Source organism: Stylophora pistillata, chromosome 4 (genome assembly GCF_964205215.1).
Source record: "Stylophora pistillata chromosome 4, jaStyPist1.2, whole genome shotgun sequence".
Classification (NCBI taxonomy): Eukaryota; Metazoa; Cnidaria; class Anthozoa; order Scleractinia; family Pocilloporidae; genus Stylophora; species Stylophora pistillata.
This window is the reverse complement of record NC_142522.1, coordinates 14924275-14951749: the sequence shown is the minus strand read 5'-3', so window position 1 is coordinate 14951749 and position 27475 is coordinate 14924275. Positions and strand designations below refer to the sequence as shown.

At 38.4% G+C, this 27475-nt stretch overlaps 1 protein-coding gene across 8 annotated transcripts in view; it reads left to right on the top strand.

Annotated features, from left to right (window-relative positions):
* The window catches only part of LOC111320845 (uncharacterized), a 41921-nt gene extending 14487 nt beyond the window's left edge, over positions 1-27434 (top strand). For 7 of the 8 annotated variants that reach the window (XM_022923557.2, XM_022923592.2, XM_088756150.1 and 4 more), the window contains 55 exons: positions 1026-1079; positions 2380-2424; positions 3110-3163; positions 3822-3866; positions 4465-4518; positions 5064-5117; positions 5217-5270; positions 5885-5938; positions 6254-6307; positions 6433-6477; positions 6937-6990; positions 7095-7139; positions 7604-7657; positions 7802-7855; positions 8286-8339; positions 8768-8821; positions 9041-9094; positions 9274-9318; positions 10605-10649; positions 11375-11428; positions 11627-11680; positions 11770-11823; positions 11935-11988; positions 12261-12314; positions 12972-13025; positions 13117-13170; positions 13275-13328; positions 13432-13485; positions 13917-13970; positions 14547-14603; positions 14727-14780; positions 14961-15014; positions 15510-15563; positions 18483-18536; positions 18619-18672; positions 18845-18898; positions 18972-19025; positions 19612-19665; positions 20298-20351; positions 20619-20672; positions 21714-21767; positions 21878-21931; positions 22014-22121; positions 22310-22363; positions 22645-22662; positions 22838-22855; positions 23123-23140; positions 23221-23238; positions 23815-23832; positions 24113-24172; positions 24718-24847; positions 25472-25578; positions 25974-26048; positions 26174-26389; positions 26504-27434. In XM_022923557.2, coding sequence (XP_022779292.2) covers positions 1026-1079; positions 2380-2424; positions 3110-3163; positions 3822-3866; positions 4465-4518; positions 5064-5117; positions 5217-5270; positions 5885-5938; positions 6254-6307; positions 6433-6477; positions 6937-6990; positions 7095-7139; positions 7604-7657; positions 7802-7855; positions 8286-8339; positions 8768-8821; positions 9041-9094; positions 9274-9318; positions 10605-10649; positions 11375-11428; positions 11627-11680; positions 11770-11823; positions 11935-11988; positions 12261-12314; positions 12972-13025; positions 13117-13170; positions 13275-13328; positions 13432-13485; positions 13917-13970; positions 14547-14603; positions 14727-14780; positions 14961-15014; positions 15510-15563; positions 18483-18536; positions 18619-18672; positions 18845-18898; positions 18972-19025; positions 19612-19665; positions 20298-20351; positions 20619-20672; positions 21714-21767; positions 21878-21931; positions 22014-22121; positions 22310-22363; positions 22645-22662; positions 22838-22855; positions 23123-23140; positions 23221-23238; positions 23815-23832; positions 24113-24172; positions 24718-24847; positions 25472-25578; positions 25974-26048; positions 26174-26389; positions 26504-26650 — 3204 coding nt within the window. In that variant the 3' untranslated portion in view covers positions 26651-27434. The other variant, XM_088756153.1, reaches the window with a different exon arrangement.
* Positions 27435-27475: the final 41 nt, after the last annotated feature.

The following is a 27475-nucleotide window of genomic DNA, read 5'->3' as shown; positions in this document are numbered from 1 at the left end:
GGATATTATAGGGAGAAGTTACAAGTTTATTACATCTGGGAGTAAAAGGGTTTCGCTAGTTAAACATTTGTTTTAATTTCGCATGGCTTTCAAAATTGTATTGTATTGTAATTGTATTGTAATCTTTATTTAGACACGATCAATTCATCAGCCTATAAAAATACATATCACATACGCTAAGATATTTAAAATTAAAACTACATACTATAACACTAAAGCTGTTTTCCGTGAATGCCGTGCGTTAGACTTAAAAAATGTCATTGATCTTACGTTTAAATAACCTCAGAGACTCTGTGTTCCTTATATCGCGTGGTAAACTGTTCCATAATGTGGCGCCATTGTAGCTAAAGCTTTTTCTGTAATAATTAGTGCGCGGTAGTGGAACATTAAGCTTATTTTCAGAGTCCCTGAGGTCATAAGCAGAATCACGCCACGTAAACTTTGAATATAGATACCTTGGAGCTAGCCCGTGCAGACATCTAAACATCATGGTGGCTTTATGGATTTCCTGCTGGCGTGCAAGATTTTTCCACCCTAAAAACTCGAGTAGCTCAGTTGCATCAGCATCATAGTTAGAGAATGTCAACACACGGGCTGCTCTATTCTGCAATTTCTGCAGTTTGTCTCGTAGCGTTTTCCCACAGCAAAACAAAATCATGTAAAGTGTGCATAAAATGCTGCTGATCATTACATGATGAAGAATTTATATAGATTTGGAAAATCTCCAGCTGATTAGTGTACTATTTTACCAGCAAATTTACCAATGGTTTTTAAGAGAACCACAAAATTACTCTTTGACAAAGTGATCATTACCACTGTCATGTAAAAAAAAAATAAGAATAAAAAATTAGAGACTAATTTATTACAGAGTAACATAATTCACATATTAGATATTACAATAGTTGGCAAGTTTATCCTTGGGTTATGCTATGTGCCCCTGGATTGGCCTTGCACTTGTTTGTTTTTTTAAATCTTGATTATGTTTGTTTTTTTTCCTTAAAAAAATCTTGATTATGAATTGCCAGGGGTTTCGAGGCTCCCGAGGACAAATAGGACTGATGGGAGCATCTGGAAATCCTGTAAGTAGTGGTATGATATATCTGAGTTTGAAATTGTGTAAGTGTAGTTCCTGGTAATCAATAATGTCAGTTTAATTCTTTTTCCTTTTATTTATGTAATTTTTTACATTTAATTTATTGATTTATTACAGATTCCAAGAATTAAGAGGCTCTTCTTCTGTAACAATACTAATCTAATCTAAGTATATATATGTAGTAACTAATTGAAAGTATAATAACAATAATAAAATCAATCAATGTAACTTATCCTGAGATATTAAAATATACAATACATATTATGTGGATTCGAGCGCGATATTTAGCAAACAAATATTACTTAACACTACGGCAAAAAACATTATGTTCTAAAATGTTTCTTGTTGTTATCGGGAGTCTATTGAACAACGTTGCCACCAAGTGCCGGAAAGTTCCTGATTCTCTAGGAGTAAAAAATATGGGTGCTGTTGATGATCTTAAATTATAAGCAGTTACTTCATGGAGAGTCAGTTTCAGATACTCAGGAAAGCTATTATTGTCGTACAATGATTTATGAGCGAGTTTGAGAATATTGAATTCAATGTTTTCTTTAACTGGTAACCAGTTTAACTTAACAATATCCTTGAGACCTGCAAATTTTCTTGTGACAAAGCCAGCACATGCATTCTGTAGACGTTGGAGACGCTTCTCTAGATAAACAGGCAAGGGATGAAATACCGTGCAAGCATAGTTCAGCTTTGAGAGTACTAGGCCTTCTGCGAGATGTTTTCTAACGTGGAATGGCTCTAGATTTTTGAGCCTATGCAGAATGAGCCTATGCAGTTATTACATTGTTTAACTCCATGTCACACTTAATTGCTTGGAGTCCATCCAGGAATAGTTCCTGCATGCATGCAGGTTTTGTTGTCTTTGGGGATGAAAAGAGGGTGATTCTACCTTGCTGTACAACACTACAAGGGGACTTGGAGAACAACATTTGGTATTAGGAAGGATTGAAACTGGATGGCAAATACATACTGCTCCATTGTACAAGGGGTGGGGGGAACTAGAAGGGTTACCTTCCCCTAATCATTGCAGTGGTGGGTGAGAAATGGAGTGCACAAAGAGAATAATGAAATAAACTGTGCGTAAGCACAATAAGAAGTAAAAGATTTATGTGGTTTATATTTTGTCAACTGTGCACTGAAATCACTCTTGATAGGAGGGTTGAATTTTCAAGATGTTAATTATGAGTGATATTTGGTGAACTTTGATAAAAATTTCCATAATATTGCTGGTCACCATGAGGTTGAGAATGATAAAAGTCAATTATTTCACCCTATAGGGAATTCAAGGACCTCCAGGTTCCAGAGGAGTTCAAGGATATGAGGCAAGTGTTTTGTAACTCTAGAAGATACCAGATGTAATGCTTGGGTGTTATAAGTTTTTAGGAGTTTCAGGTGGGTGGGTTTATACCTTGTATGACTCACATTTGGGGAAGCAGAGTCTATATGTTTCAAAGCTAGCTGTTAGGAAAACATACTTAATGAATTTCAAAACCCAAAATATTTAGAAAAGAGAATTGTGTTCCAGAACCCAAATAATTTTTATTTCTGTTGATACATGTAAAAAGCACAATTGTGACACTGCCTGGGGATTGCCTAGGATAACATAACGTTTTGGAAACTCTCCCCTGCTCATTTTGAGTTTTACTTTGTCTGCTTACCTGTCATGTATCAGAGTGATAACTGTTGCAGCAGCTGTTTGAGAACCATGTATTGTGTTTTGTGGGTGGCCATGCAGGTTTACTAAATTGTTTTTAAAAGGGGGCCTCCACTATAAAGGTTTTTTAGCACATTATAAAATAATGTTTCAATGGTTTGGTCACTCCTTGGAATCTCAAGAGGTGGTGGTTTGTTATATTTTTTTATAGACACTTTTGAATGCAGAGATTAGAATAATATGTTTTCAAGAATGTACTTCTCCTTTCAAGTAATGGACATTTGTGAAAGAGAAGACTTATAAAATCATAAAAAATCACAACATAAGTGGTATTTGTTTCACCATTCCTATAGGGTGATCGTGGTGAGCAAGGGCTGGGAGGAAACCATGGAAAGAGAGGAGCTAAGGTAAAAAGTAGCAACTTGATAGTTAAGTGCCTCCTGGTTAGCTCAATTGATAGAGCGCTGGACTGATGTGCAGGAGGTTGTGGGTTCGAGCCCCGGCCGGACCAACACTCAAGGTCTTAAAATAATTGAGTAGAATAAGCTGCCTTTCTATAACATCAAGAAATGGTTTAGATATTCTAGTCTTCTGGGATAGGGACGAATAAATGGAGGTCCCGTCTCCTGCAAGGTTAGGGGTAGGAGACGTTAATTTCCCACGCACGAGATTACTGTGTGATGGATGTCCTCCCCTGGGGTGGGATGGGTGGGTGTTGTCTTGCAATTATATGAGCCTCTGGCTCGGGCAATATGGGCAACCATGCCCCACACAAAGACATTAAACTTGATTACAGGAAAAATTACAAGAATGACATTTTAATTTAGGAGCTATAATTTTTTACATGAAGTGCATGAGACACATAACTGCATAAAAAGGGAAAGTCGACACTTTTTTTTCCTTTATAGCCAGGGTATATAATGTAAACAGTTGATTATTGAAACATTTTAAGTTTTTTTGCATACAAAATAGGTGCCAAAATTGTAAAATTATGATTATGATTACTCAGAGCTGAATTTCCAGTAGAGACTTTTTTTAAAACTTTTTTGTTTGTTAACTTTATAGGGAAACAGAGGAAATTTTGGGCGCAATGGCATGAAAGGCAAAAAGGTAAAGGATAATTAAAACACATTATTACTCAACTCAGGCAGTCAGAGGGCCAATAACTAAAATCAACCAATCAATATGCTCTATTGCCGGTCCAATATTCTCTAAGTATTGGACTGGGCACTGTCCTGAATGATACCACACTTGTGTCCCTTTGAACTTCAGTCGTATAATAAATCTCTTATTAACCAAGCTTGCTCGGGACCATACTGGAAGAACATCGGCCCTCAGTCTTTTTTGTACGGACCAAGCGCAGCGAGGTCCGTAGTGTCAAGACCTGGGGCCGATATTCTCCCAGTATGGCCCTCGCACTTGGTTAATAAGATATATTTACATAGCTAGGGACCATAGATCTCCATGATGTTGAAGTCAATAATGGCTTTCCTATGAGTAAATATTTTCATTCGTCTTATACTCGTGGCTTTTTTGTGCATTTGGGATGTGTTTAATGTGTAGTCATTCTTCATGATGTCCTACAAAAATATTGTTTTTACTTTCTGATTAGGAAAGACCATTTCTTTTTGAGAACATATCTTTTTCAAAGGTATAATTCTGGGGCATGAAGGGATTTAATGTTTTAAAAGCAACCATTCTATCCTAGGGAAATACAGGTCCAGTTGGCCCAAAAGGAGAGGAGGGTAAAAAAGGCCACAAGGTAAGAATTTTGCATTTTTAACCTTACACCATTGGCCTTTCATCTTCAATTGCAAAACATGTGGTCAATTTTGTGCAAACATTATTACTGTACTGTACATAAAAAAATACTTCACGCATCCTCAAATGTGGTCATGACTTTTGTTCTTATTATTTTTGTGACTGATTGGGATTCTAAAGAGGATAATTGACCTGAGTTAATTTACCTTTTCACTGAGTTTGTTTTTATTAAGTTCTTAATTGTTTTAACTTGTTTAAATTTTGTTCATGCATTTAAATTTCATGCAGTAAATTGCTAGTACACCCTAATGTTTGGATAGTTGTCCGTCCAGCCTCAAATGGACAAGCTGTTGAACTGTATTGAGGCTGGGATGACTTTATCTTGAGACAAATCTAACAACTTTTTACTTTTTTTAATATCATTTTAAATTGTTCCATGTGTCTGTCATTCCAAGGTAATCTTACCCTCAGACAGAGACTTGATTGCACTTCACCTAATATTTCACTATTTTAAGTGCTTTTTTTTATTATTATCATCTCTTGCAGGGCATTCAAGGTCATGTGGGATCCAGAGGTGCACATGGTCCTTCAGGAGCAAATGTTAGTAAGCAAGTCACCCATCCTGGGAATGTGAAAAATATGTAAGATGCAAAAACAGGATTTCTGATGTTGAGGAATGTTGTAACCTTTTGTATACAGGGTCCTCCTGGAGATCCTGGGCACAAAGGTTCCACAGGACTTCCTGGTCACAAGGTAGGTAGACTAAGTCTGAATTCATTCACTTTCAGTCCAATGTGTGGGTCAGTATTAACTCAAGTACACTTTTGCACATTGTGCCTTATTGGACACAGCTCAACGTATTGGGGGCATACAATTGAAATTCTCTGTATTTGGTTGGTGTAGTGTTTTGCACGTCATGGATGCAAGTAGCACAACGTTAGCATTGTTACGTGTGAAAACTTTTGTTCATTTGATTTGTGTTGATGCGTATATAAAGAGTTTGTAAATAGCTATAGATTTGGAGGATTGATGAAATTTCTTTGGAACACACAAAAAAAGCAATTCAATAGTACCTTCTTACTAACTGAGCGTGAGGGCCGTACAGGGAAATATTGGTTGTGGCAGTACGGACCAAGAGTACTGACCCCAGAAGGACGCGAGCAAGCAGGTTAATGAGTAGTTTATTATGTAGCACTCGGACCGAACAAGTTCATTTTGAATTTGCCGGCTTTCGTGACCAAAATACACGGCTTATGACGGTTTCTGTGGAAATGGTCTATATTGCAAAATACAAACCAAGTAAGAACCAATCAAAATGCTCAGATTTACCTTGCCATACAAGAATGCTATATATGTAATGCCTTCAGGGAATGCCTGGAAAGCTAGGAAAACCTGGAACTCCTGGCCAAAAAGGCATTGTGGTGAGTAATTTTTACTTTACATTAGCTTCTGATCTTGAATTGTGAGTTTGCTCAGCTTTACATTTTGAATTGTAAATAAACTTTCATTCGTTTGAAATCCCTTCAACTGTCAAGGAAGCAATTATAACACCTTGTTTAATGTCCGAGTTGTGAAGTATTCACTCGTACCTCGATTTTTCTGTTAGTTTAAACGGTTACACGTAACAGAATTTTACCGCTACATGGTCAAACACATATCAGTTTTGTTGTCATATTATTAGGTCATAGATACATTTAATTTATCTATGACCTAAAAACGGATAATTTTCTGTGAAGGGTCCTTCTGGTGAACTTGGATTTTATGGTCCTAAAGGAAACAAGGGAGATAAGGTGTAGTATGTAGGCTTTCTTACATTTTTTTTGTGTTCTATCTGTCTTGTAAATTGTGTTTAAAAAGCGTAATTTGAAATTGTGATAAAAAACCACTACTGATGGAAATAAATTACCATGTCTAGGGGGACAATGGTCGCAGTGGTTTCCGTGGAAAACGTGGAGTAAGAGTAAGTTTGTTCATTAGAGGAAACACATTAATTTCTTTGGTTAATAATGTGCTAGCACGTGTGGTAATATGAATATAAAGGGCTCGCGGGAATCTGCCACATTGAATATGAAAATTGCTATTATCATTAATTTCTTTGGTTAACAGTGCGCTAGCACGTGTGGTAATATGAACGTAAAGGGCTCATGGGAATCTGCTACATGGAATATGAAAATTGCTATAATCATTAATTTCTTTGGTAACAGTGTGCTAGCTCGTGTGGTAATCTGAACATAAAGGGCTCACGGGAATCTGCTACATTGAATATGTCAAATTTAGGGTGTTTGGCTAGCACTATATGATCATGGAAATGACTGCATTAACAGCGGAGCAAGCCGCCACATTTAGACTTGATGGAGAGCAAACTAACAACACAGCCTTTACTTATAAGCGTTTATCATGTTTTCTACCATTTGCGTAGGGAGACTCTGGGAAGAAAGGTAGAAGGGGCTACAATGGTTCAAATGGTGATAAGGTAAAATATTTGTGCTAGATTTTGTAGAATACAAATTTCTCCTTTCACGTCCTTACTTAATTTATGTATGTGCAGTTTTTTAGTATGAACGTATTTGCTTTCAGGGATCATCTGGAAGGATTGGAGAACCAGGACCACAGGGTCAACTGGTATGTTGGCAAAGAAGTAACTTATTAGTGTGAGACCAAACGATGATGATTTTGTGAAGTGCTTAAAAATAAAAAAACAAAAACAGAATTTTTAACGCCTGATGATAAGATATATTTTCGTCAGTTTGAAGAATTACACCCTATAAGTTTCAATTGCATTTCACTGCCCCTAAAATCTAACAACAGCCGGAAGTCAGGATATATCTTTACACCAAATATTCTGAGCCATACGTTCTTTAATCATACTTAAAAACCTCATTGCTTGAGTCCTTTAAATATTAAAATACCTTAGAATACAAAGAATTTCATTTCTATTGTTTTACCCCCGTTACTTGCAGTCTTATTTCTGGTAACGATATAAGAGTTCAGATTTAAAAAGGGTATAAGTTGTTCCTCAATATCATGTAACTACTTCTTAATGTCAACTCTTGTATGACTTGGAGTTTTTTTTTTTTTTTTGCCAGGGAACAACAGGTGTTCAAGGAGTTATTGGTAGTCCTGGACCAAGAGGACCTCCGGTACTGAGTTTAAACTTTCTGTTAGTTCCAAGAATCTGATTGCAAAATTTTGAAATCAACAAATCGAATTCAGTTATGTTGCTTTATCATTGAATTATACTTACCGTGTATCACTAACCTTATGGTTTGCACATTTGAATTCAGGGACGTCGTGGTCCCAATGGTACACTTGGCGTAATAGGAAAACCAGGGCCTGTGGTGAGTTAATAGTACCTAGGAACCTGTACAAACCTGTTAAAAGTAGCAAATAGATTGCTTTCCGCCGTTTGTTCGGCATTAGATGAACTGGAAATGTTGTAAAAACCGATAAAACCCCATAGCCGAGTGTGTCGAAGATGTTTCTACCTTGTTCTAGCTTCATCAGACTCATTAGACTACGAGCAGTCCCTCCTTTTCGCTTTAAAAAAGATCAGTTGAAAAAATTTATGTTAGCGCACGGTGCGGAACTGTAAGAGTGAGGTGCATGAGGTGGGACTGCTCGTAGTCTACAGACTCATGGTGAAAATGGAATTTATTTGTTTTGTACAATGAACAATAATTTTGTACTGTTGCCTGAATTTTGTAGCGACTTAAAGCGAGCTATGCCATTTTTTCATTTTTATTTTGTTGTTTTTTATGATGTCCACAGGGTATCGAAGGAAAGCCTGGAGATCAGGGAGCACAAGGCCCAAAAGGAGAGGATGTGAGAAATTTTTTATGCCAATTGCTGGATCTCGAACGTCTGAATTCCTCTAGCTAGGACTGAGGTCTTGAAACATGTATGCCGTTCATCAATTGAAAAATAGTGACTGTCTGGTGCCTGATGGGACTGTGCTAGAGCGTTCCGAATTAGATTTACACAGTTACGCATATTTCTGATGGAGTGTTTTAGTGGCAAGACAATTTGGTTTTATCAACTGCGTTGATGATGTAAATTGGTTACCGTGAAGAGTTTCAAAGCTTACCTTTGAAACTCTTTACGGTGGCCAACTTACATTATTAACTCAGCTGATAAAACCAAATTATCTTGTTATACTCCCCCACCGACGCAGTACCACAGTTTCTTCAGAAACTTACCCCCTTTATTTATTTAACAAGTAATTTCGTTTGCTGAAAATTTTGTATCATTAGGGTCCGGCTGGAATTCCTGGATCAGTAGGAGAAGCCGGGCCTCAAGGATTACAGGTGACATTACACAAATTACCTTATAGTATTCCACCTTTCAGAGGAACGTATATGTATCACTAGATCTGTCTTACTTCGTGTATACTTCTTTATTTAGTGTCCCCTTCATTTCTATGCCTTTGCTTAAGTAATTATAACTCTGCTGTTTTCTAGTTTCACTCGAAAAAGTTAAAAACGCAGTTGAGGTTAAAAAAAGTTATCTACATATTTTTACGTTAGGGTGAATCAGGGCCAAAGGGAAGTCGTGGAGAAATCGGAGAGCCCGGAAGGCAGGTAAGATATCGGGAATTGTTGTATGTGGAGTGTTTATATATAGTTATTACAGCTCGTAGGTAGCAAGAGGTTGTCACGCGTTATTTTAGACGTAACTACTTTAAATGATATTTGATGGATAATTATGAGGACAGTATGTTACACTGTGGTTGTAACTGTTTGTGACTGCCTCTTGGTAGGGCGCTGCTGGTCATCCTGGAATTAAAGGCACAGATGGAATTACGGTGAGAAAGTAACTAACTTATAAATAACTGGAAATATTAAGCTAGAGGCCTGTAAGAATGAATGCGAAAGTATAGGAACTACTCGTTCTTTGCTTTGCAACAGCTAATGTAGCGGGATTGTCATATTAGCCCTTTTTAATGAAGGGTATCCCTCTGATACCTAAAGTAATAAAACCTGATTATAGTATGTTCGTGGCTGGTTCAGGTCAGCTTTGGCTTTCCTCCTCTACTATTTCTGTTCCGACAGTTACTTTTGTCAAATCCCACAATTATAAGTCGTCGCAAAAGTAACATCTCTTTTCATGTTAGCTGCCACAAAAGTCCTCTTAAAGGTTTTTTACCAAAGGAAATGATTAATTACTTAGATACTACATTAAATAAGATCTGGTCTTCTTTTAAATTTGTTCTTCTTTTTGGTGATTTGGTAGATCTTTAAAAGGAGCAGATTGTATGATTCAAAGCCAACATCTTCCTGTGGCAGCTCATGTAAAGAGGCAGTCGGACTCTTCTGCTCTTTTCTCCTCTCGGGCCTGTCTCTCTTAATGCTTAACTTGTCTTCACTTGTCTTTCCTAGGGAGAAAAGATAAAGAAGAGTCCGACTTGCAAATGCATAACGTTTTTGGACTCCCTTCCAGGTTTCTGTAAGCTCTTTAAAATGTGTTAATCATGTAATTTGACAATACTGGTAAATGAGTCAAGAGGTTTTATAGAAACATGCAGTCTCTAAATACTTTCCTAGAATCGACCTTAGTTGAATCCACATCACAGGATTTGAATTCCCTGAAATTATTACAGTGTATACGGAAAAGCACCTTCATTTACAAACATGTCTATAGCGTATCACGGCTGGAGAATACACTGTGAAAGTAGTCAGAGTTAGTACGTCGGCTACTGGGTCAATGCTTTGAAATCTGGGAGACATTTAACACTTAGATTCGTTCGTAATAAAGTTGGGTAAATCAGTACCAGATTACAAATCATACCGACGAGATCTCACCTAAGGATCGGTTCACTGATGCATCACCTTATGTTCATCGAGATATGAATCTCATTGGAAGTTTGGAGAGCTCTTGCGAGAGATGCTCTCGGCCACGCCTCGAACAACTCTTACGCATATTTCGTACACCCCAAACCTCCTGCGTGCTGTCAGATCTCGATGAGCGTACACTAACGCATGAACTAATCGAGGTGAAGCCTCGAGTGAAAGTACTTGTCTGTATAGGACTGACGGATCTTCTTTTTTTCTTTAAGAATTTTGAATCGATGTTCGAAGTTATTTTTTGCAGGGGCCACATGGTGTTGAAGGGGGTGAAGGGCTCGTTGGTGACCCAGTGAGTAAAAATACTGATTTTTACGTTGCTGCCTTGTTATCCGTTGGATTCTAGAGTTTCTCATTATGGAAATTAACCTTTATGAAGAAAACTCCCAAAACTCTTCTAAGCCATGCATTAAGATACATAACTTAGATATATATTATGAGAGGAAAAAAGGACGTAACTACATTTCCCGACAAGCCTGTTTCGTGAATCGCTTCACTCTTCAGGGGTTTAATGAAAGAATATTCATGTCTTATTAATATTCATATCTTATTAACCAAGCGCGAGGGCCGTACTGGGACAATATCGGCCCGAGGTCTTGACAGTACGGACCTCGCTACGCTGGAGGTCCGTTATTCTTCCAGTACGGTATTCCGATATTCTTCCAGTACGGTATTCCGATATTTTTCCAGTACGGTATTCCGATATTCTTCCAGTACGGTTCCGAGCAAGCTTGGTTAATAAGAGATTTATTATACGACTGAAGTTCAAAGGGACACAAGTGCGGTATCATTCGGGACCATTCGGGACAGTGCCCGGTCCAATACTGAGAGAATATTGACCGGCAATAGAGCATTTTGATTGGTTGATTTTAGTTATTGGCCCTCTGACTGCCCGAGTTGTGTAATAATGGGTATTTGCATCCATATATTCCTGAATAAAAAGTCACATGTTATTTCGTAGGAGAGAGGGAGAATCATAATTTTCCTTGATTATGATTTACCGACGGTATTTTATAGGGTGTTAAAGGTTCAGGAGGGATACAAGGGGTTATGGGCATTGCTGGACCTCAGGTAAACAACTTTCCCTTTGCGGTAAGCTTCATATGCCGTCTTAATGTTGCGTGCTTTCTTTCGTAAACAGTTGGTTTTTTGATCGGCAGGTCAATTTTTTAGATAAACAACCACTAGTCAAAGGTTTATTAGTTGAGTCATCAGACAATCGTTGTAATACTGTAACTATCAATATTGACTATAGATCCATGATCGTAGGGTCCACCTGGACTATTGGGAAAATCTGGCTTGGATGGGACTGAAGGAGAACAGGTCAGTTATATTGGAATCTACAGATACGCTGTTTAGCGTGGCGTTAAAACGATTACTCCTTAACTTTTAAAAAATATCTATTTTTTAAGGGAAACGATGGGCCACAAGGCTTCCCAGGACTGCCTGGAACTACCGGTGGAAAGGTATGTTCTTGAAATTGGTGTAGATCAGAAGTAATCTTCTATCTCCCATGCAAACATATATAATATTCGGTGTCTTGTCTAAGTGGATTCAATGCTTTTATCTCTTAATAGGGAGGCAGTGGTTTGGCTGGACAGAAAGGTCCACCGGGAAGCCAGGGACCTTTTGTAAGTAACCAGTTGCCTTCTGTGTACTGAGTACAGGAGTGCAAATTATTGATTGAGATACACCTTGTGGCCGTAAGTTTTAAGCAGTCTTGTAGCTGTCGTTGATATATGCTGTTGGAAGTTTGCTTGATTTCTTCGAGGTTAAATTATCTTCGTGTAGATCGCCTATCGTCATAGCTGTCTTTTTTATCCATTACTTTTGTGGTCGTCATATGTATTTATAGTCTTGCATTAATATAGTGTTAAAACTGAGGATATCTTGTTACTGATAGGGTGCACCAGGACCGCCTGGCTTGGTAGGAGGCGAGGGAACAAAAGGTTTCAAGGTATAGTTCAGAAATTCAATATTGTGGGAATCGAGCATCTACGGTAAACGGCGAAATTTAAGATCTTGCCTTCGTCTCTAAACCGTCTATGCGCCAGAACAGAAACATTTCCATATGCTGTTAACAAGAGATTTTTTCCGCTATTTTCCTGTAGGGTTTTATTTAAGATTTATTGTTGAAAGGAATGAAGTCGTAGCTGATCTTTGCCATTTCCGTAATTGTCATTTTTTAATTCAATGTTTACTTCTTTTGGTATTCAAACGTGTTAAAAATCCTTTGTTATGCATGAAAGTGACCCTCGCAATACTGAACGCTGCTTAAGTAGTAGTGAAAATAAGGCCTGAAAAAAAAATTCAGTCCCGTAGGGGATTTGAACCCATGACCTTTGCGATACCGGTGCAGTGTTCTACCAACTGAGCCAACAAGCCAACCGGGAGCCAGCCATTATATTTGTTTGTATTAAACCCGTGAAGAGATGACTCATCCTTTGTTATCAACATTTGTATCGCTATTCCTCCCGAAGAGGTTAGTGTTACGAATTGATCGGCATATGTAAAAGTCTCATGAATAGAGTTATAGCTTTCCTGTCTAAATAGAGATAGTGTTTTCATCATCTATAAGACAAAACAAAGTATATTTGTTTTGGTTTTCTGTCAGGGTGAGAGTGGTGCACCAGGACCAAAAGGGCCTCAAGGAGATCAAGGGCCAAAAGTAAGAAGTTTTCCAAAATCACACTGCTTCTTTTGATTGTTGTTGTTGTTGTTGTTCATTCTTTTCACCTCTGAATTTTATCACTAAAAAGGGAAGTGTTGGAGAAGTGGGAGTTATAGGAGTTCATGGAAATCTGGGTAAAGAGGTAATACATTGTCATCGATCTTTCACGAATTAGCCTTAGTTTGTTTTAGTCTACGGGTAAACCGTGGACTGAGCGTTTGATTTGGCATCGTTCTTTCGCCTTAGGGCCAACCGGGACTTCTTGGTTTACGCGGCGTGCAGGGAATGAAAGGATCAAAGGTTAGGTTGTTGCTGTTCCTCTTGTCGTAGAAAAATAAAAATACATAGATTCAAAATTATACTTACACAAACTTCTTGTTTTTTTTTTATGTTTCTTCCAAAGGGCGAGGACGGCATTCCTGGTTTATGGGGAGATCCTGGAGTAAAGGGACCGGAGGTATTATGTTTATGTTGATACAATTTTGTGAATTGGCAAAAATTGACCATTGTAATGCTGTAGTTAAGGCAAGAAAGTGATTACTAAAACATTAAAGATAATAAGATGAGATTTCTGCAGGTAAACGTGTTATGTAATGTCGTGTGTCGTCAAGTTAGTTAGGAAGATCTCTCTAACGATCACTGAAAAGTGTCCAAGAATAAAGAGGTAGTGATTGAATTGGCCAAAATTCGCGATGCGAACGGAGACTGTACCGTTAGTAGTAGGCACACCAACACTTACTGGTACTTCAAAAACGATTTGGAGGAACAAACATTAAAGGTGACAGGTGAAGTGTTTATATCGGTTAACTTTGTACGATCAGTTCAGTTGGCACTGCACATAACCCCCACATAAGTACGTAATACCTTTCTATTACCGTGTTTTGATAGGGAGCACCAGGATTACGAGGACATCCGGGTGCTACCGGTGACATGGGCCCAGTGGTAGGTATCTGCCATGTTATTATGTTTAAAAACTATTTGAGAAAATTATGTCCTTGGTGCAGAGACAAATGTCTAGTTTCTAATGCTAAAGCAAGATTAAATCAGACAATACTTACTTTAAACAATTTTTAATAGAATGTAAAGATGAAATAAATAATTTTTAATAGAATACTTATTGAGTATCGCAAACAAACTTAGATTAAGAGTTCAAACAAAACTATAAACGGATACTTTCTAATACTTGGTGATCTTCCTGTAAAAGATACATGGTTGCCACAGGTCGGGGAAGTCAGGGAAAATAGATTTCTTCAAAATCAGGGGAAAGTTAGAGAAAGTCAGGATAAGTCAAGGAAAATTTACATCTTTATAAGAAGTCAGGGAAGAGTGAAATTTCAAATCAACGTTTAGTCGTTCATCTTGTCGTGGCCCTTTTCACGATAAAAGATGGTAACGTTTGCCAGGGAAAAATCAGGAAATTTCGAAACTTATTACTGTTGCAACCATGTAGGTAATTGTACAGTACATTCTTTTAGTTGAGCTTTCCACAGCATTAGCTTTGGTTTCGTTGTCTTCTAGAATAGTGAGAGTGGTGCTCGTGGAGAAATAGGAGAAGAGGGTGAAATTGGGGAGACGGTGAGCGAAAAAAAAAAAATTTCTTGTAATGTTGTAAAGTAATCATCTGGAGAAATGGACAGTACTGTGGTAAAAGGAACATTTTGTTTGTCTGGACTTACTGCGTATGTCATTTATTCTTAGGGAGAAGACGGAGACAAGGGAGACAGAGGATTTCCTGGAAGAAACGGAAGAGTGGTAAGTCTTCGCCTTTGGCCAAGTTTGAAGGTTTCCTCTGACAATGTTTTGCTGGAAAGAAATTACAGAAACTGATCCCTTGTGGCCAAACTGTCTCAGTCTTCACGTTGCTACTTACACTTTCTTTACTGTGTTTGAGCAACCGTGCCTTCTAATCTCTTTGGATCTTTCCTATGCTAGGGTCCCCCTGGTGAGAAAGGATTGCCTGGTGATCTTGGCGTGCCCGGAGTACCGGTAGATAAGTAACTGATTATTACAACCCCATCAAAATGCCCACGGATTTCAATTTGATTTTTGCTTTCTAACGATGCGCAGATAAACTAAATGCCTTTAGACGATAATTCGAATTAAACACGTATTTTAATAGGTTCTTATTATCCATTGGAGGACAGACTCAGAGATGAGGCGCAATGAGACACAATTTTGTTTTTTTTTGTTTTTTGTCCTGTAAAGCAAATGGATTCCATGTTGCCGTGGGTCTGTACAGTAATAGATCATAGATGACATCAAAGTGTAGTAAGATTAATAATGACACACTCGGCTGTAACTTGTGTGTCACTTTTTTAATTGTTACCACATTTTTATCGGTTATCTGTGATCTATTATCGATCAGGTTCACCTCAACTTGGACTCTGTTTGTTAATTAGACTAGGCGGTCCTATGCAAGCAAAGAAAATGAAAGAATTATATTCAAAGTAAATTTGCAAAAGTGAGTTCTTTTTCTTTCAGGCATTTGCAGGGCCACTTGGGCAAAGAGGTCAGAGAGGCTCAACGGGAGGTCAGGTAAAGTTCCCACTGTCTGTTTTGATGGATGGATGGATGACCTTTAATTAAACACGATAAAAAATTTAAAGCTACAAGCTTGTGGGGTCGTGTATTTATAATTAAAAACATAAATCCTAATGTAAATAAAATGTCAAAATATTGACAAGATTAGTAACTAAAGCATTACGAATTATACATTAAATTTATTTTTTACGAGATGAAATCATTACTGAATGGGTAAAATATCACTAAAGTGTTCATAAATAATCGTCAATTATATATAAAATCTGCATTTCTACGCCGCGTTGTCGAGACGGAGGTAGTCTCGAATTTAAAATCCTTGAAGTAATCTTTTGTTCTTATCAGATATAGATCTTTGTTGCTCAGATGCGATGTTCCGTTCTCACTGAGAGAAATCGTATTCCACAGAACGGTGCCTCTGTAAGCCAGCGAATCCTTCATAAATCTAGTTTCGAATCTTGGTACTGATAAGCAGTCTCCACCCCGTAGTGAATATCCATTACTCCTTTCTATGTAAATATTATTAGGCAACAATTTAGGCAAGCCACCATTTTGTGCTTTAAAAAAGATCTTAAGAATGTCTATTTTATAAAATAAATAAATAGTGGGCCACCGATCATAGGCCAGCACCTCTTTTGAAGGCATGTCTCTTGGTAAGTTAAAAATCATTCGAGATGCTCTACAATGAAGTCTTTCAATTGAATCAAGTAAATTTGAGTTACAACACGCTCCCCACAGTACTAGTCCGTATTAGGAGTAATTCTTTCACTTCATACGTTTTAAGAACGTTGCCTGCTATCGCCACTGCGCATTCGAGCTGCGCACACGCCACAATCATGCATGCTCGCGAGTGGGTGGAAGAACTCGTCTTCCGCTATGATCACGCGAGAGGCTAGCCTTGGTGAAAGGATGTTTACCCCCATAATCTAGGGGTCAAATTGGTCTGACCATGCTGCCTTTGGTTAAAACCGAAAAAGAAAAATTCGTGGACAATTTGTCTCCATGAAAAACAAGAGGAAAATGAGACTAATATGTCATGGGGAAACGGGAAAAAGAAACACAGCGCGCCCTAATTTTTTCTGAAAAGATCTTTTCCCAAAAACAAGCTCCGATGAAAGCAGACCATTTAAATTACCTATTTCCAAAGAAAAATACGATAAAGGCATATCAAGTTTTACTCAGAAATCAAGATGAAATAGAAAAATAGCTGAAATTTTACGCATATGTCCTAACACGCCTGAGGATCACGTGTTACCTGAATAAGACGCAAGACGAAAAGATACAGAGATATTATGATGAACAGTTCCGGGAGACAAGAGGAGATTCCCGTGGGACCTGGACAAACCTAAAACAACTACTCGGAAATGGCTCAAAGAGTAACAGCGCTGCTGCTCGTACGGCAAATGAAGCAAAAGACAAGTGTAACACTTTTTTAATCGCTTCTTTGTCTCTTGTGCCGAAGATTTAAGGTCAATCCACCGATCAAGCGCGCGATCCTTTTCCAAATGGCTGCCGCAAATTGATCGTCCAGAAAAATTTAATCTACGAAAGATCACTGTATCGGAGGTTAGTAAGGCCCTTAAAGATTTAAAATCGAAGAAAGCGAGAGGTGTTGATGGTATTCCATCTCGTCTACTGAAAGACGGATCAGACGCCCTGGCTTCTCCATTGTCGGTCATTTTTAATTTAACTATCCAACAAAACGTTATCCCTGCTGAATGGAAAAAAGCGAAAGTGACCCTCTGCATAAATCGGGTTCAAAAGATGACCCTAGAAACTACCGCCCCATATCCGTATTACCAGTGGTATCTAAAGTCCTAGAACGTTTAATCCACAAGCAACTTGCAAGTTTTTTTGACGATCATAACTTGCTCTGTAAACAACAATCCGGTTTTAGAAGAATGCACTTAACTGAGACGGCTGTAACTTATTTCATCGACGAGATTCTCATGAATATGGATAAGGGCTTAGTTACTGGTTCTGTGTTTATTGACCTGGCAAAGGCTTTCGACACAGTTGACCATGACATTTTGCTTAGAAAATTAGAGTATTATGGTATATGTGACGAAAGCCTTCCATAGTTTAAGAACTACTTCACGGGAAGAAAGCAGTTCGTGCACATTGTGAAGAGTGAAAACATTCAAACGTTCTGCCGCCGAGCAAGACATTTCTTTTTATCTTAACTTTGATATTTTATCTACTATTTTAGGTCTTAATTGTGTTTTGGCTTTGTAGTTTTAGGCTGTTAATGTAGTTTTAAAACTCTAGTCATATATATATATAAAATTGAAAATCTTGATGTAAATTATTTTTAAGAAACAGGGCCCCTATGGATACCAGCCTTAGAGCTGAATGGGCTACCCTGTGTGAATAAAGCTTTACTTACTTTACTAAAATGACCAAGAAATATTTCGAGACAAACGCTTTATTCAAAAAATTTCCTGATGGACTGTTAGAAGCGAAAAACGTACGAACTGTACTAAACCCGCGCAGTGGGTCACTAGAATTCTCCATGCTTAGAAGAATTGCGTAGCGCTAAGTCGAAAATTTTGAAAGTTGTACGTTTTGACCCAAAATCTTTAATTTTCCAACAGTGTATTCGATAGCCGATTCACTTTTCATCATGAGCTCCAGAAGGTCTTACGCGGTGGGAAAGGAACGGAAAATTCGACTTGTAAATTTTGAAAGTCGGCCGCGTGGACTTCAGTTTGATCATTTGTAGTGAACGCATTAGTACTACTTAGCATGGGGAGGTAGGGGGAAAGCCTCTCTCACACGAGACCATCGCGCTAGTTGGGTGACAATGTGTTTACAAACAGGGTAGGCGTTAGGAAAGCTTGAACAAAGTGCGATGACAAATTAAAAAATAATGAAGTAAAGACTAGTTTATGTTTACTACTTTACTTTCATTTGCAGGGCTTACCTGGAGCCCCAGGCACTCCTGGAGATACTGGAGTCATTGGTCTCGGGGTAGGCAGAACTAATCAATTTCCAGTTTATAAATGTGCACAATACTAACCACCACATCTGTTTAACATTTTTATGTTTACAGGGACTTACAGGCCATCCCGGTGAAGGTGGACGTATTGGCGATCCTGGAGGAGTGGTATTTTGCTTACATTCATCACATTTTTCCTTTATAGTTAAATTGCTAACCCACCAAGTTTTTTATTAATGACTTGTTTTAAAAGTACAAACGATGGTAGTAACAAGGAAAGTGTCGCCCTTTTCATAGACCATGCATCCGTGGACCATTCTATTTTGATATATATTTTCAGGGTAAGCAGGGAAAAAAGGGAAAGGAAGGCAAGAATGGCTCACCAGGACTCAAGGTAGTTTGAGTTCAATCTTTCGGTTGTGATATAGTTTGCTTTTACTGACAAGATTGTTGATTTGCAATGTTAGGGTCATCGTGGATCTAAAGGACAAAGTGGAGAGTCAGGGAGGGAAGGACCACCAGTAAGCATTTCCACTTCACATTTTTTTTGTTCTTGTCTGTCAAGTTCTTTGCCTGCTAAACATGAGAGATTCGTATGATGCACGATCCTCGCAGTAGAGAGCGCTATTTATGCAATAGCGAAAATCAGACCTGAAAAAAATCAGGCCTGTACGGGATTCGAACCACTGACCTCTGCGATACTAGTGCAGCGCTCTACCAATTGAGCTAACAAGCCAACTGGGAGCAGGCCTTTAAGTTGATTCGTAATAAACCCGTGATGATAAATCAGATACAATGAATTCAGATACAATGAATTCATCACGGGTTTATTACGAATCAACTTAAAGGCCTGCTCCCAGTTGGCTTGTTAGCTCAATTGGTAGAGCGCTGCACTAGTATCGCAGAGGTCAGTGGTTCGAATCTTGTACAGGCCTGATTTTTTTCAGGTCTGATTTTCGCTATTGCATAAATAGCGCTCTCTACTGCGAGGATCGTGCATCATACGTATCTACTACCGCAGCTCAAAATATATGAACTTCGTATATTCATTGTATCTCATGAGAGATTCCTTGTTAACTTACCGACAGTCAATTTTTTTTAATTCAGGGGGGTAAAGGAAACTCAGGTAGAGGAGGGGATAATGGAAATAAAGGTGAAAAGGTACCATCTCATATATTTTGCATGGTCTTTGAGTGTTTAATTTCCCGTTAAGGGTTCACTGTTGTAATCCAGACAGGCGATATTGTGTTTTGTTGTGTTGTGTTGGCGAGTACGTCAACTAAGTCTCATAACAGGGCCGTTCAGTTGAGAAAAATAATTTGCTGTTCACATAAGAAGAAAACGTATCGCATAAAAATATGTAGGTTAACCCGTTTGCGTCTTACTGAAGCTGAAGGCCTGATTGTGAAAAACGCGAACCACCCGTGACATCATGGCTTTTTGGTGACATTCGCAATGATAACTTGAAATTTCTCCTCGCTAGCGCTTTTCTTTCCTTCAGAAGCAGTTGCATCGAGCTCTACTCTCAGGCCTCAGGCTCTAAGAGGAACATGTTTCCAGGCCATAGGGAAAGATACGTAAAAATTCACCTAGATCTGCTAGAGAAGAAATGTTTTGAGGATGTGTGGGGAAAACATTGTAGCAGGGTGGATCGGTTATTGAGATGGCAAGTAGCTGAGAAAAGCTCTTTATCCACGCCATATTAACGAAACCAACTGTTATTTTATTGTGGACGAAAAGCAGTAGTACGTCCCGTCACTGATATTCATATAAGTGCATTCATCATATTTCAGGGAGAGAGGGGCGACCAAGGAAGTTTGGGATCTTCCGGACAATCAGGGCCAGAGGTATACTCACGGACGATTAGCGAATAATGTGTCAGTCTTAGAAATGTAGTTTTTCGGCGCTGATATGCTGTGAAACACTCTACGGTAAGTCCAACTATGCCATACGAAAGCCCAAGGCTACAAAACTTCACAAGTGACATATTTTTACCTCTAATAAAAATCGATTAAGTTCTGTCGTGTTGTTCCATAGTTAACTGTGAAAGATTATTATAAACGACAACGGTATAAAAATTTCTCTGTATGTTTGGCCATTCATTTCAATTTTAGGGAAGCGTTGGCCCACTTGGATTGAGAGGAATGCAAGGTTCCCTTGGGCAACAGGTAATTTTTTTGGGAAAGTTTTGTATATTTTGACATATTTTATCTTGAGTTTTATGGAAATTGGTTGCCTCTGACTGTTGTTATTTCTGAAACAGACGTTTTGGCTAATGCTTAAGCCTTCATCAGTGATATGAAAAAACGAAGATCGATATCATACGTTATTTAAAGTTAAAAAACGTGACGCGAAGCTTGCGCGCGTAACTAGGTATTTGATGCTCGCGCGAGGTCTGTATAGGCTTCTGGAAATACGATGTGATCGTTCCCAGCATTCGGATCCAAAGTAGAGTGCCAGGCCTCAAGGAAAAGTCCCTCGTGGTAATAAGATTCGAAACCAACGACCCTGACGTTTGTAAAGTCCATGTTATGGTCGAAAAGGTGGACATGGCTTGCGACTTTGGAGTTTAAGTCAAAACCTGCAACTGCCTTTTTGTACTCCGCAATTCTGGTCTTTAATGACCTTTCTGTTTGGCCATAGTACTTAAAGTCGCAAGCCATGTCCACCTTTTCGATCATAACATGGACTTTACAAACGTCAGGGTCGTTGGTTTCGAATCTTATTACCACGAGGGACTTTTCCTTGAGGCCTGGCACTCTACTTTGGATCCGAATGCTGGGAACGATCACATCGTACTTCCAGAGGCCTATAAAGACTTCGCGCGAGCATCAAATACCTAGTTACGCGCGCAAACTTCGGGTCACGTTTTTTAACTTTAAATAGCGTATGATAATGATCTCCGTTTTTTCATATCACTGTTGAAGGCTTAAGCATTAGCCGAAGCGTCTGTTTCAGAAATAACAACAGTCAGAGGCAACCAATTTCCATAAAACTCATGACATCTCCTGACTACACTTTTTTCATTTTTAAATATTTTATTTTCCTTTAGTTGTTTTAAACTAAGGCAAAACTATCTTCAGGAAGAACAAACGTTGATTGAACTACTTCTTACAACAGATATGAACTACTTACCCACGTAAAGGTTGTTTGCTTTTTCGTTCTTCTTTGTTTTGTTTATTCTGTTGTTGTTGTTGTTGTTGTCAAAGGGAAGAAAAGGAATGCTTGGACCAATAGGAGAGACGGGAACGATAGGTGCAGAGGTAGATATTTTATCACCACTGACCATTAGGGTGAGAAATTCTGGAAATTACATACCATAAAGAGGATATCGTTATAATCAGTTTACTATCCTATGCGTCTTTTTTAACAGGGACTGTTTGGGGAACTGGGTGCGCAAGGAGACCCGGGAATGTGGGGCGAGAGGGTAAGCTTTTGATATTTACATAGCTGAAAGTAGTAACCCGTGCATCAGACTTTGATTTGAATGTTTTTCTTTGCTCTTATAGGGCGAGAGAGGTATTCCTGGAAAAAAAGGGGAAGTTGGGCTGAAAGGAAGACAGGGCTCTGTTGGTGTCATTGGAGATCGCGGTCGAGTTGGCAATGCAGGACAAACGGTAAAATTTACAATTATTGGCTAGATTTATACTTGTGAACATGTATCTCTTGACTGTTTTAATTATTTGCTGCTTGTTTAAATTTTTTTTCAACTGCATTTTCGGTGATTTTAGCCTAAGTTCTGTCACTACGATTTTAGAATTAGAAATATCCCTGTGAGGAAACTAATATTTGCAGTGAATTGTAGGGGGATCCTGGAATGTCTGGTCTTCAAGGCAGCCCAGGCTCAGAAGGAAATCAGGTAAAAGATGACGCATCATGATATGAAGTCTCTGATACGAAGAATTTTTTTTACCCTGTTTTTACTGCTGTATATTATGAATTGTGGATACGGTTAGCATCCGACACTGGAAGTAGAATTGAAGTTAAAGTCAACGACAACAGTCTTTTTTCAGACTAGTCTTACATTATACGATTAAGGTCAAACCATTTTTTGCATAGGTTGACGACATATGTGCGAATTAAGGCGCTGCAACTCCTTCACAAATATAATTCACTTTTTCTTTGCTTTCTTGCTTGTAGGGTCTCACTGGTTACGTGGTAAGTGTCATTCTCAGTTGAGATTTGTTAATGTATGTCAGATGTTAATTGATAAGTATTCATTTGGTCGTCCCATAGTCGTGGCATGTTTCTCCTTCTGTAGGAATTCACCTTCTTCAGTTGAATTTACCAATGTTCTATTTGATCATTTTTGTTTGCGTTTATTTTGTCGCAGGGAGAAAAAGGCATTCCGGTGAGGAAATTTCTTCTTTATTGTAAATGTTTATTGTCCTTCTTCAACTGATAGAAAATGCTTCTCCCTATTGGAGAGTAAGCTTTTCTCGCTAATTTAGTGATGGGTCTCAACAATATTTCAATTGTTTTTTTAGCGTGATCGTAGAAGACATTAGACTTGAAAGCTGTGTAAGCCTTTATCAGTTAACTAAAATACTTAATAACACCTTAACTGTATTTGTTTAAAATATTTCCTTTTTCTTTTTTTTTTGTTTGAATCTCCAAGGGAGCTCCAGGTTTAAAGGTATGTCTTTGCGTATTTCTACTTTTTAATTTGATGACATGGATCTTTAGACCTTAATCGCGCTTTCTTTTCTTTCTTAGGGAGTAGGAGGAATTACGGTAAGTGTAAGCCTCTTCAAAAGCTTTTGTAGTTGCTTTTGTTCACAACACTCATCTAGGAGAATAAATTTGCGCATGTGAATGTGTACAAAATATGATATTAGAAACGTTCGTCAATGTACGAAAGGTTGTCGCGGCGTCCTTAATAACTCAGTCAGAAACAAGAATACTTATTAAGCATTTTGCTCTCAAGATGTTACAAGACGGAAATTGCCGTTTGGCTCTATACCTAGTTTGTACTAAATCTTTATTGTTCCGCCTGTTTTATCTAAGTTTGAATGTGGAATGGAAACATCTTCATCAGTAATTTAGTCAACGTTTAAGCGTAATTAAATGCTTGTAACAGCTGGTCCCCAGAAGCTGCAGATCAGTTGGTTGGTTATAAGTGAGAGCAGTATACGATTCGTCGATGGACCATTTACTTTTGTGTTACTTTCTGTCGGTACATTCGACCTTTGCGTGTGAGACATCATAACATCACTGATACCAGTTTCATGCTTACAACGTACAACTATGGAAGCTCTGAAAGGACTAGATACGAGCTGTAACTTTTTCCTATTTTTCATCCATCCTTAGGGCGAATTTGGTCCACCGGTGAGTTCTTGATTTTTATTTAATCTGATTGATGAGAATGGAAAGTAGCTTAAATTAGTTGGAAACTCGTATTTCGTCATTTCGTATATGACTCCTCGCTAGATTGAGATTAATCTTTCTCCATCAACCCTGCCCCCCCCCTCCCTCCTCCTTCCTTCAGTCTCTTTTTTCCCCTCACCGTATGTAATATTTACAAAGAGGTATTGAGATTGCAGTAAGAAACTGAGTCGATTCTCTTGCTTGCTCCTTTTTTTTTTTTTTTTTACACTTTTCACCCTAGGGTCCCCCTGGTCAGGCGCTGGGGTTTCAAAGATTTTCCCAGCATGATGACTTAGATCAGGTAATTCCTATTTAAATTCACGACTCATACACAAGAGTAAGTGTCCAGCTCGAACTAGGAGCCTGATGAGTATTTAATGCCGTCCGACAAAGTTACACAGAATAGTAAACAATCAGTTATCACCTCTCGGGCTAAAACCTTTTTGTGCCATCACCTAATACGCAAACCCGAAAAACCCAATGGGAAAAATGGGAACGTATTCCCCATCCAAATGCAGGCACACCAACCTCTGGGGGTTAGAGGTAAAACAGCTTAATTACATGCAAGATAAAATTTAACGTAAAACTAGAAAAGTTTCAGAGCTGAGATGAATGCATTACAAATATCAAACGTTAAATACGCTAAACAACATAAGACTCAATTAATGCCATAGCGGCCCACGTGCTAACATACCAATAGGAAAATATTTACATTCTTTGTCACTGCCACTTACAGTTTAGTTCCGCCGAATGTAAATACATTTTTCAGATCTTTAACTCAGTTTCAGTGTTTCTTGAGCTATTTTCCTCTTTTTCTCAGACTATGATTGTTTGCTTTCTTCTCAGGCAATACGAAACATCAAGTCTTTGTTATACGTGTCTTCTACGGTGGAGAAATACAAATTTCCTCTAGGTACCAGAGATAATCCAGCCATGTCGTGTAAACACCTTATGGACAGTGACAGCTATCGAGACGGTGGGTAAAGAGTTTCTATTTGTGGTCGATAAATTGTTTCCGAAATGTTTTTAAAACTCATTACGTGACGTAGACAGTCGAGCTTGAATTGGGCAGTACCGTATTTAAACGGTCACCCTCTACTAAACGGTCGGTAACTTTTTCCTCTTGAATTATGTAGTTTTCATCTCTAACAAACGGTCATGATCGCCTTTGACTGCGTCCTGTAGGCTTGTTGATATTGTTTAAATCCCTTTTAAACGGTCACCAAACAAGAAACATTGAAGTGAAATCATGAATCCCTCTCTAAAGTACTTTTTTTTTAACCAACCAATATTTTTAGTCAAAACGTCATCACCACATTGCAGATGATATTCTTTTTTTAATTTCTAGCTTATTTGTAATTAGTGAAGTAACCCTCTTGATAAAGATACTGACAAGGCACTTCAAGGCCATGACTACCGCCTTGTCAGGCTTAGCACACTTCCTTTCAGTTATAAATGTTGGCACATAGCAAGGAGTTTTTATTAAGTTCGATCTCTATGTTGTGGAACTTTCATTAGATGGTCACTCACTCGTTCTGCCTGTGATGGTGACAACCTAGTACAGGTTCGATTGTAAAAGTGTTAACCATATCTGGTACAGGTAATTTCTGGATTGATCCCAACCTTGGATGCCCTGCTGATGCCATTAAGGTTTACTGCAACTTTACAGCGGGAGGGGAATCTTGTGTTTCTCCCCTTCAGGATAAGGTATGTTGGTTTTCTTACAACAAGAATGTTAGTTAGCATCACAGCACAACCAGGTCTTGTGTATACGTTTTCCTTGAGTCATGATATTTTTTTTAATCATGTTCCCGAAACTCGAGCTATAATTTTATAACTTGGATATATCAACAAAGTTGAAATGGTAAATTGGCCACCGTAGCTCCATTTTCTGCCTTTAAAAGCACACACAACCCACAATTCCTCTATTCGCTCCGACGAAGGGCTAACGCTCGAAACGTCAGCTTTTGTAATCGTTACGATGGCCAATTTACCATTTCAACTTTGTTGATATAACCAAATTATTTCGTTACCCCCACCAACGCAGCCCCAAACAGTTTCTTTAGAAACTATCAGCCTTTATAATTTTATAAATTCTACAGATTCCGAAGAAGACCTGGAAAAATGATTCAAAATCATCGTGGCAGAGATTTTCAAATCTTAAACAAGGTTTTAAGGTAATATGTATCCTGTTCACTGATAAGCAAAAGTGCAATTGACTTCTTGCATTTTCTTGGTAAAATTCTATGATTTTTAATTAACACCAGCTTAAAATCGAAGCCTTCTTTCCCCCAATTTTTAGATCAGCTACAGAGTCAGTAAAGTACAGCTTAACTTCCTGCGACTTCTTAGCACCACGGTCAGCCAAACAGTAACAGTCAAGTGTAAGAGAATTGTACCATGGTTCCACAGAGCCTCAAAAAGTCATCGTTATTCCTGGATTTTTCATGGGAGGAGAGGCTTCGACTTCACACCGACAAGCAATCCAAGGCCAAACGTTACACGAGACTACTGCCAGGTACTGACAAGTATCATGCAGTGCTGTTTTGATTGCAAAACTCAAACGTTGCACAGCAAGCAAGATGATGTCTAGTTGTTTTTGTAATAACGTATTTTTATCATTTTACAACAGCGCGATGATGGAAAGTGGCGCAGAACCGAGTTTAAGTTCGCAACTAACAAAGTTGATGTTCTCCCCATTGAAGACTGGACGTTCTTTCACCGCGCAGTAGGAAAAGAACAGTTTGGCGTCAAAATTGGACAAGTTTGTTACCGATGATAAGGAACTTACGAGGACATTTTGCGTCCGTGGAAACTTAATTTCTTGATTAGAGCGCGACTAAACCAGTTATCACTAAGTTGCTGTATTTATTTTTGTAGACAAGGAACGTTTCGTTCTCTAATAATTCATTGCCTTTAATCGTAACAGTGACCGCGTGTTTTAGCGATTCTCTGACTTAATCAACAACCTTTTTCTGCGTGGAGATGGTCGAATGAAGATGCGTGACTCCAACGATAAGGGTTCTGTACTATTTAGTGTGAGAAACACATTAAAGGCTGAAATGCCTAGTACTTATGAAGCATATTCCCTTGACACTCTATGTTTCTTTGAAACTCTGTCGAAGCTATCTGGAGCCAGTCCTTCTTATTACCAAATTTTGTTATTATTATTTGCTTGGAGAAATGCTCAGAAAATTAGGCCTTTGACATTCCAAGCTTCGTTGTGTTATGGTTATAAAAAGAGAATCGATTATATTTAGCCGAACGTGTAGGCAGTATTTTGTTTAAAATCCGATACTTCGAAATGTATGTAGAAAAAAGCGATTTTACGCTTAAAAGAGCGAGTTTTGTGAGTGATTTTTTTGAAGTGATACGCACATGGTAGTTAGTCTTCGCGGATGTGACTGAGTTGTTGATTGCAGTTTTTTGCATCCGTTCTGTTTGGTGTTCAAGTCAGTATGCAGCTGAGCAATGTTGTTTAAAGCGGGTCTTAGTTAATATAGTTTAAGGACGGACTTTCATGCGCCTAAACTTATAGACATTAAAACTTCTGGCTTTTAAAATGTTTTGCAGCTCTTTTGGAACTTCATAAACTCTTTTTTTT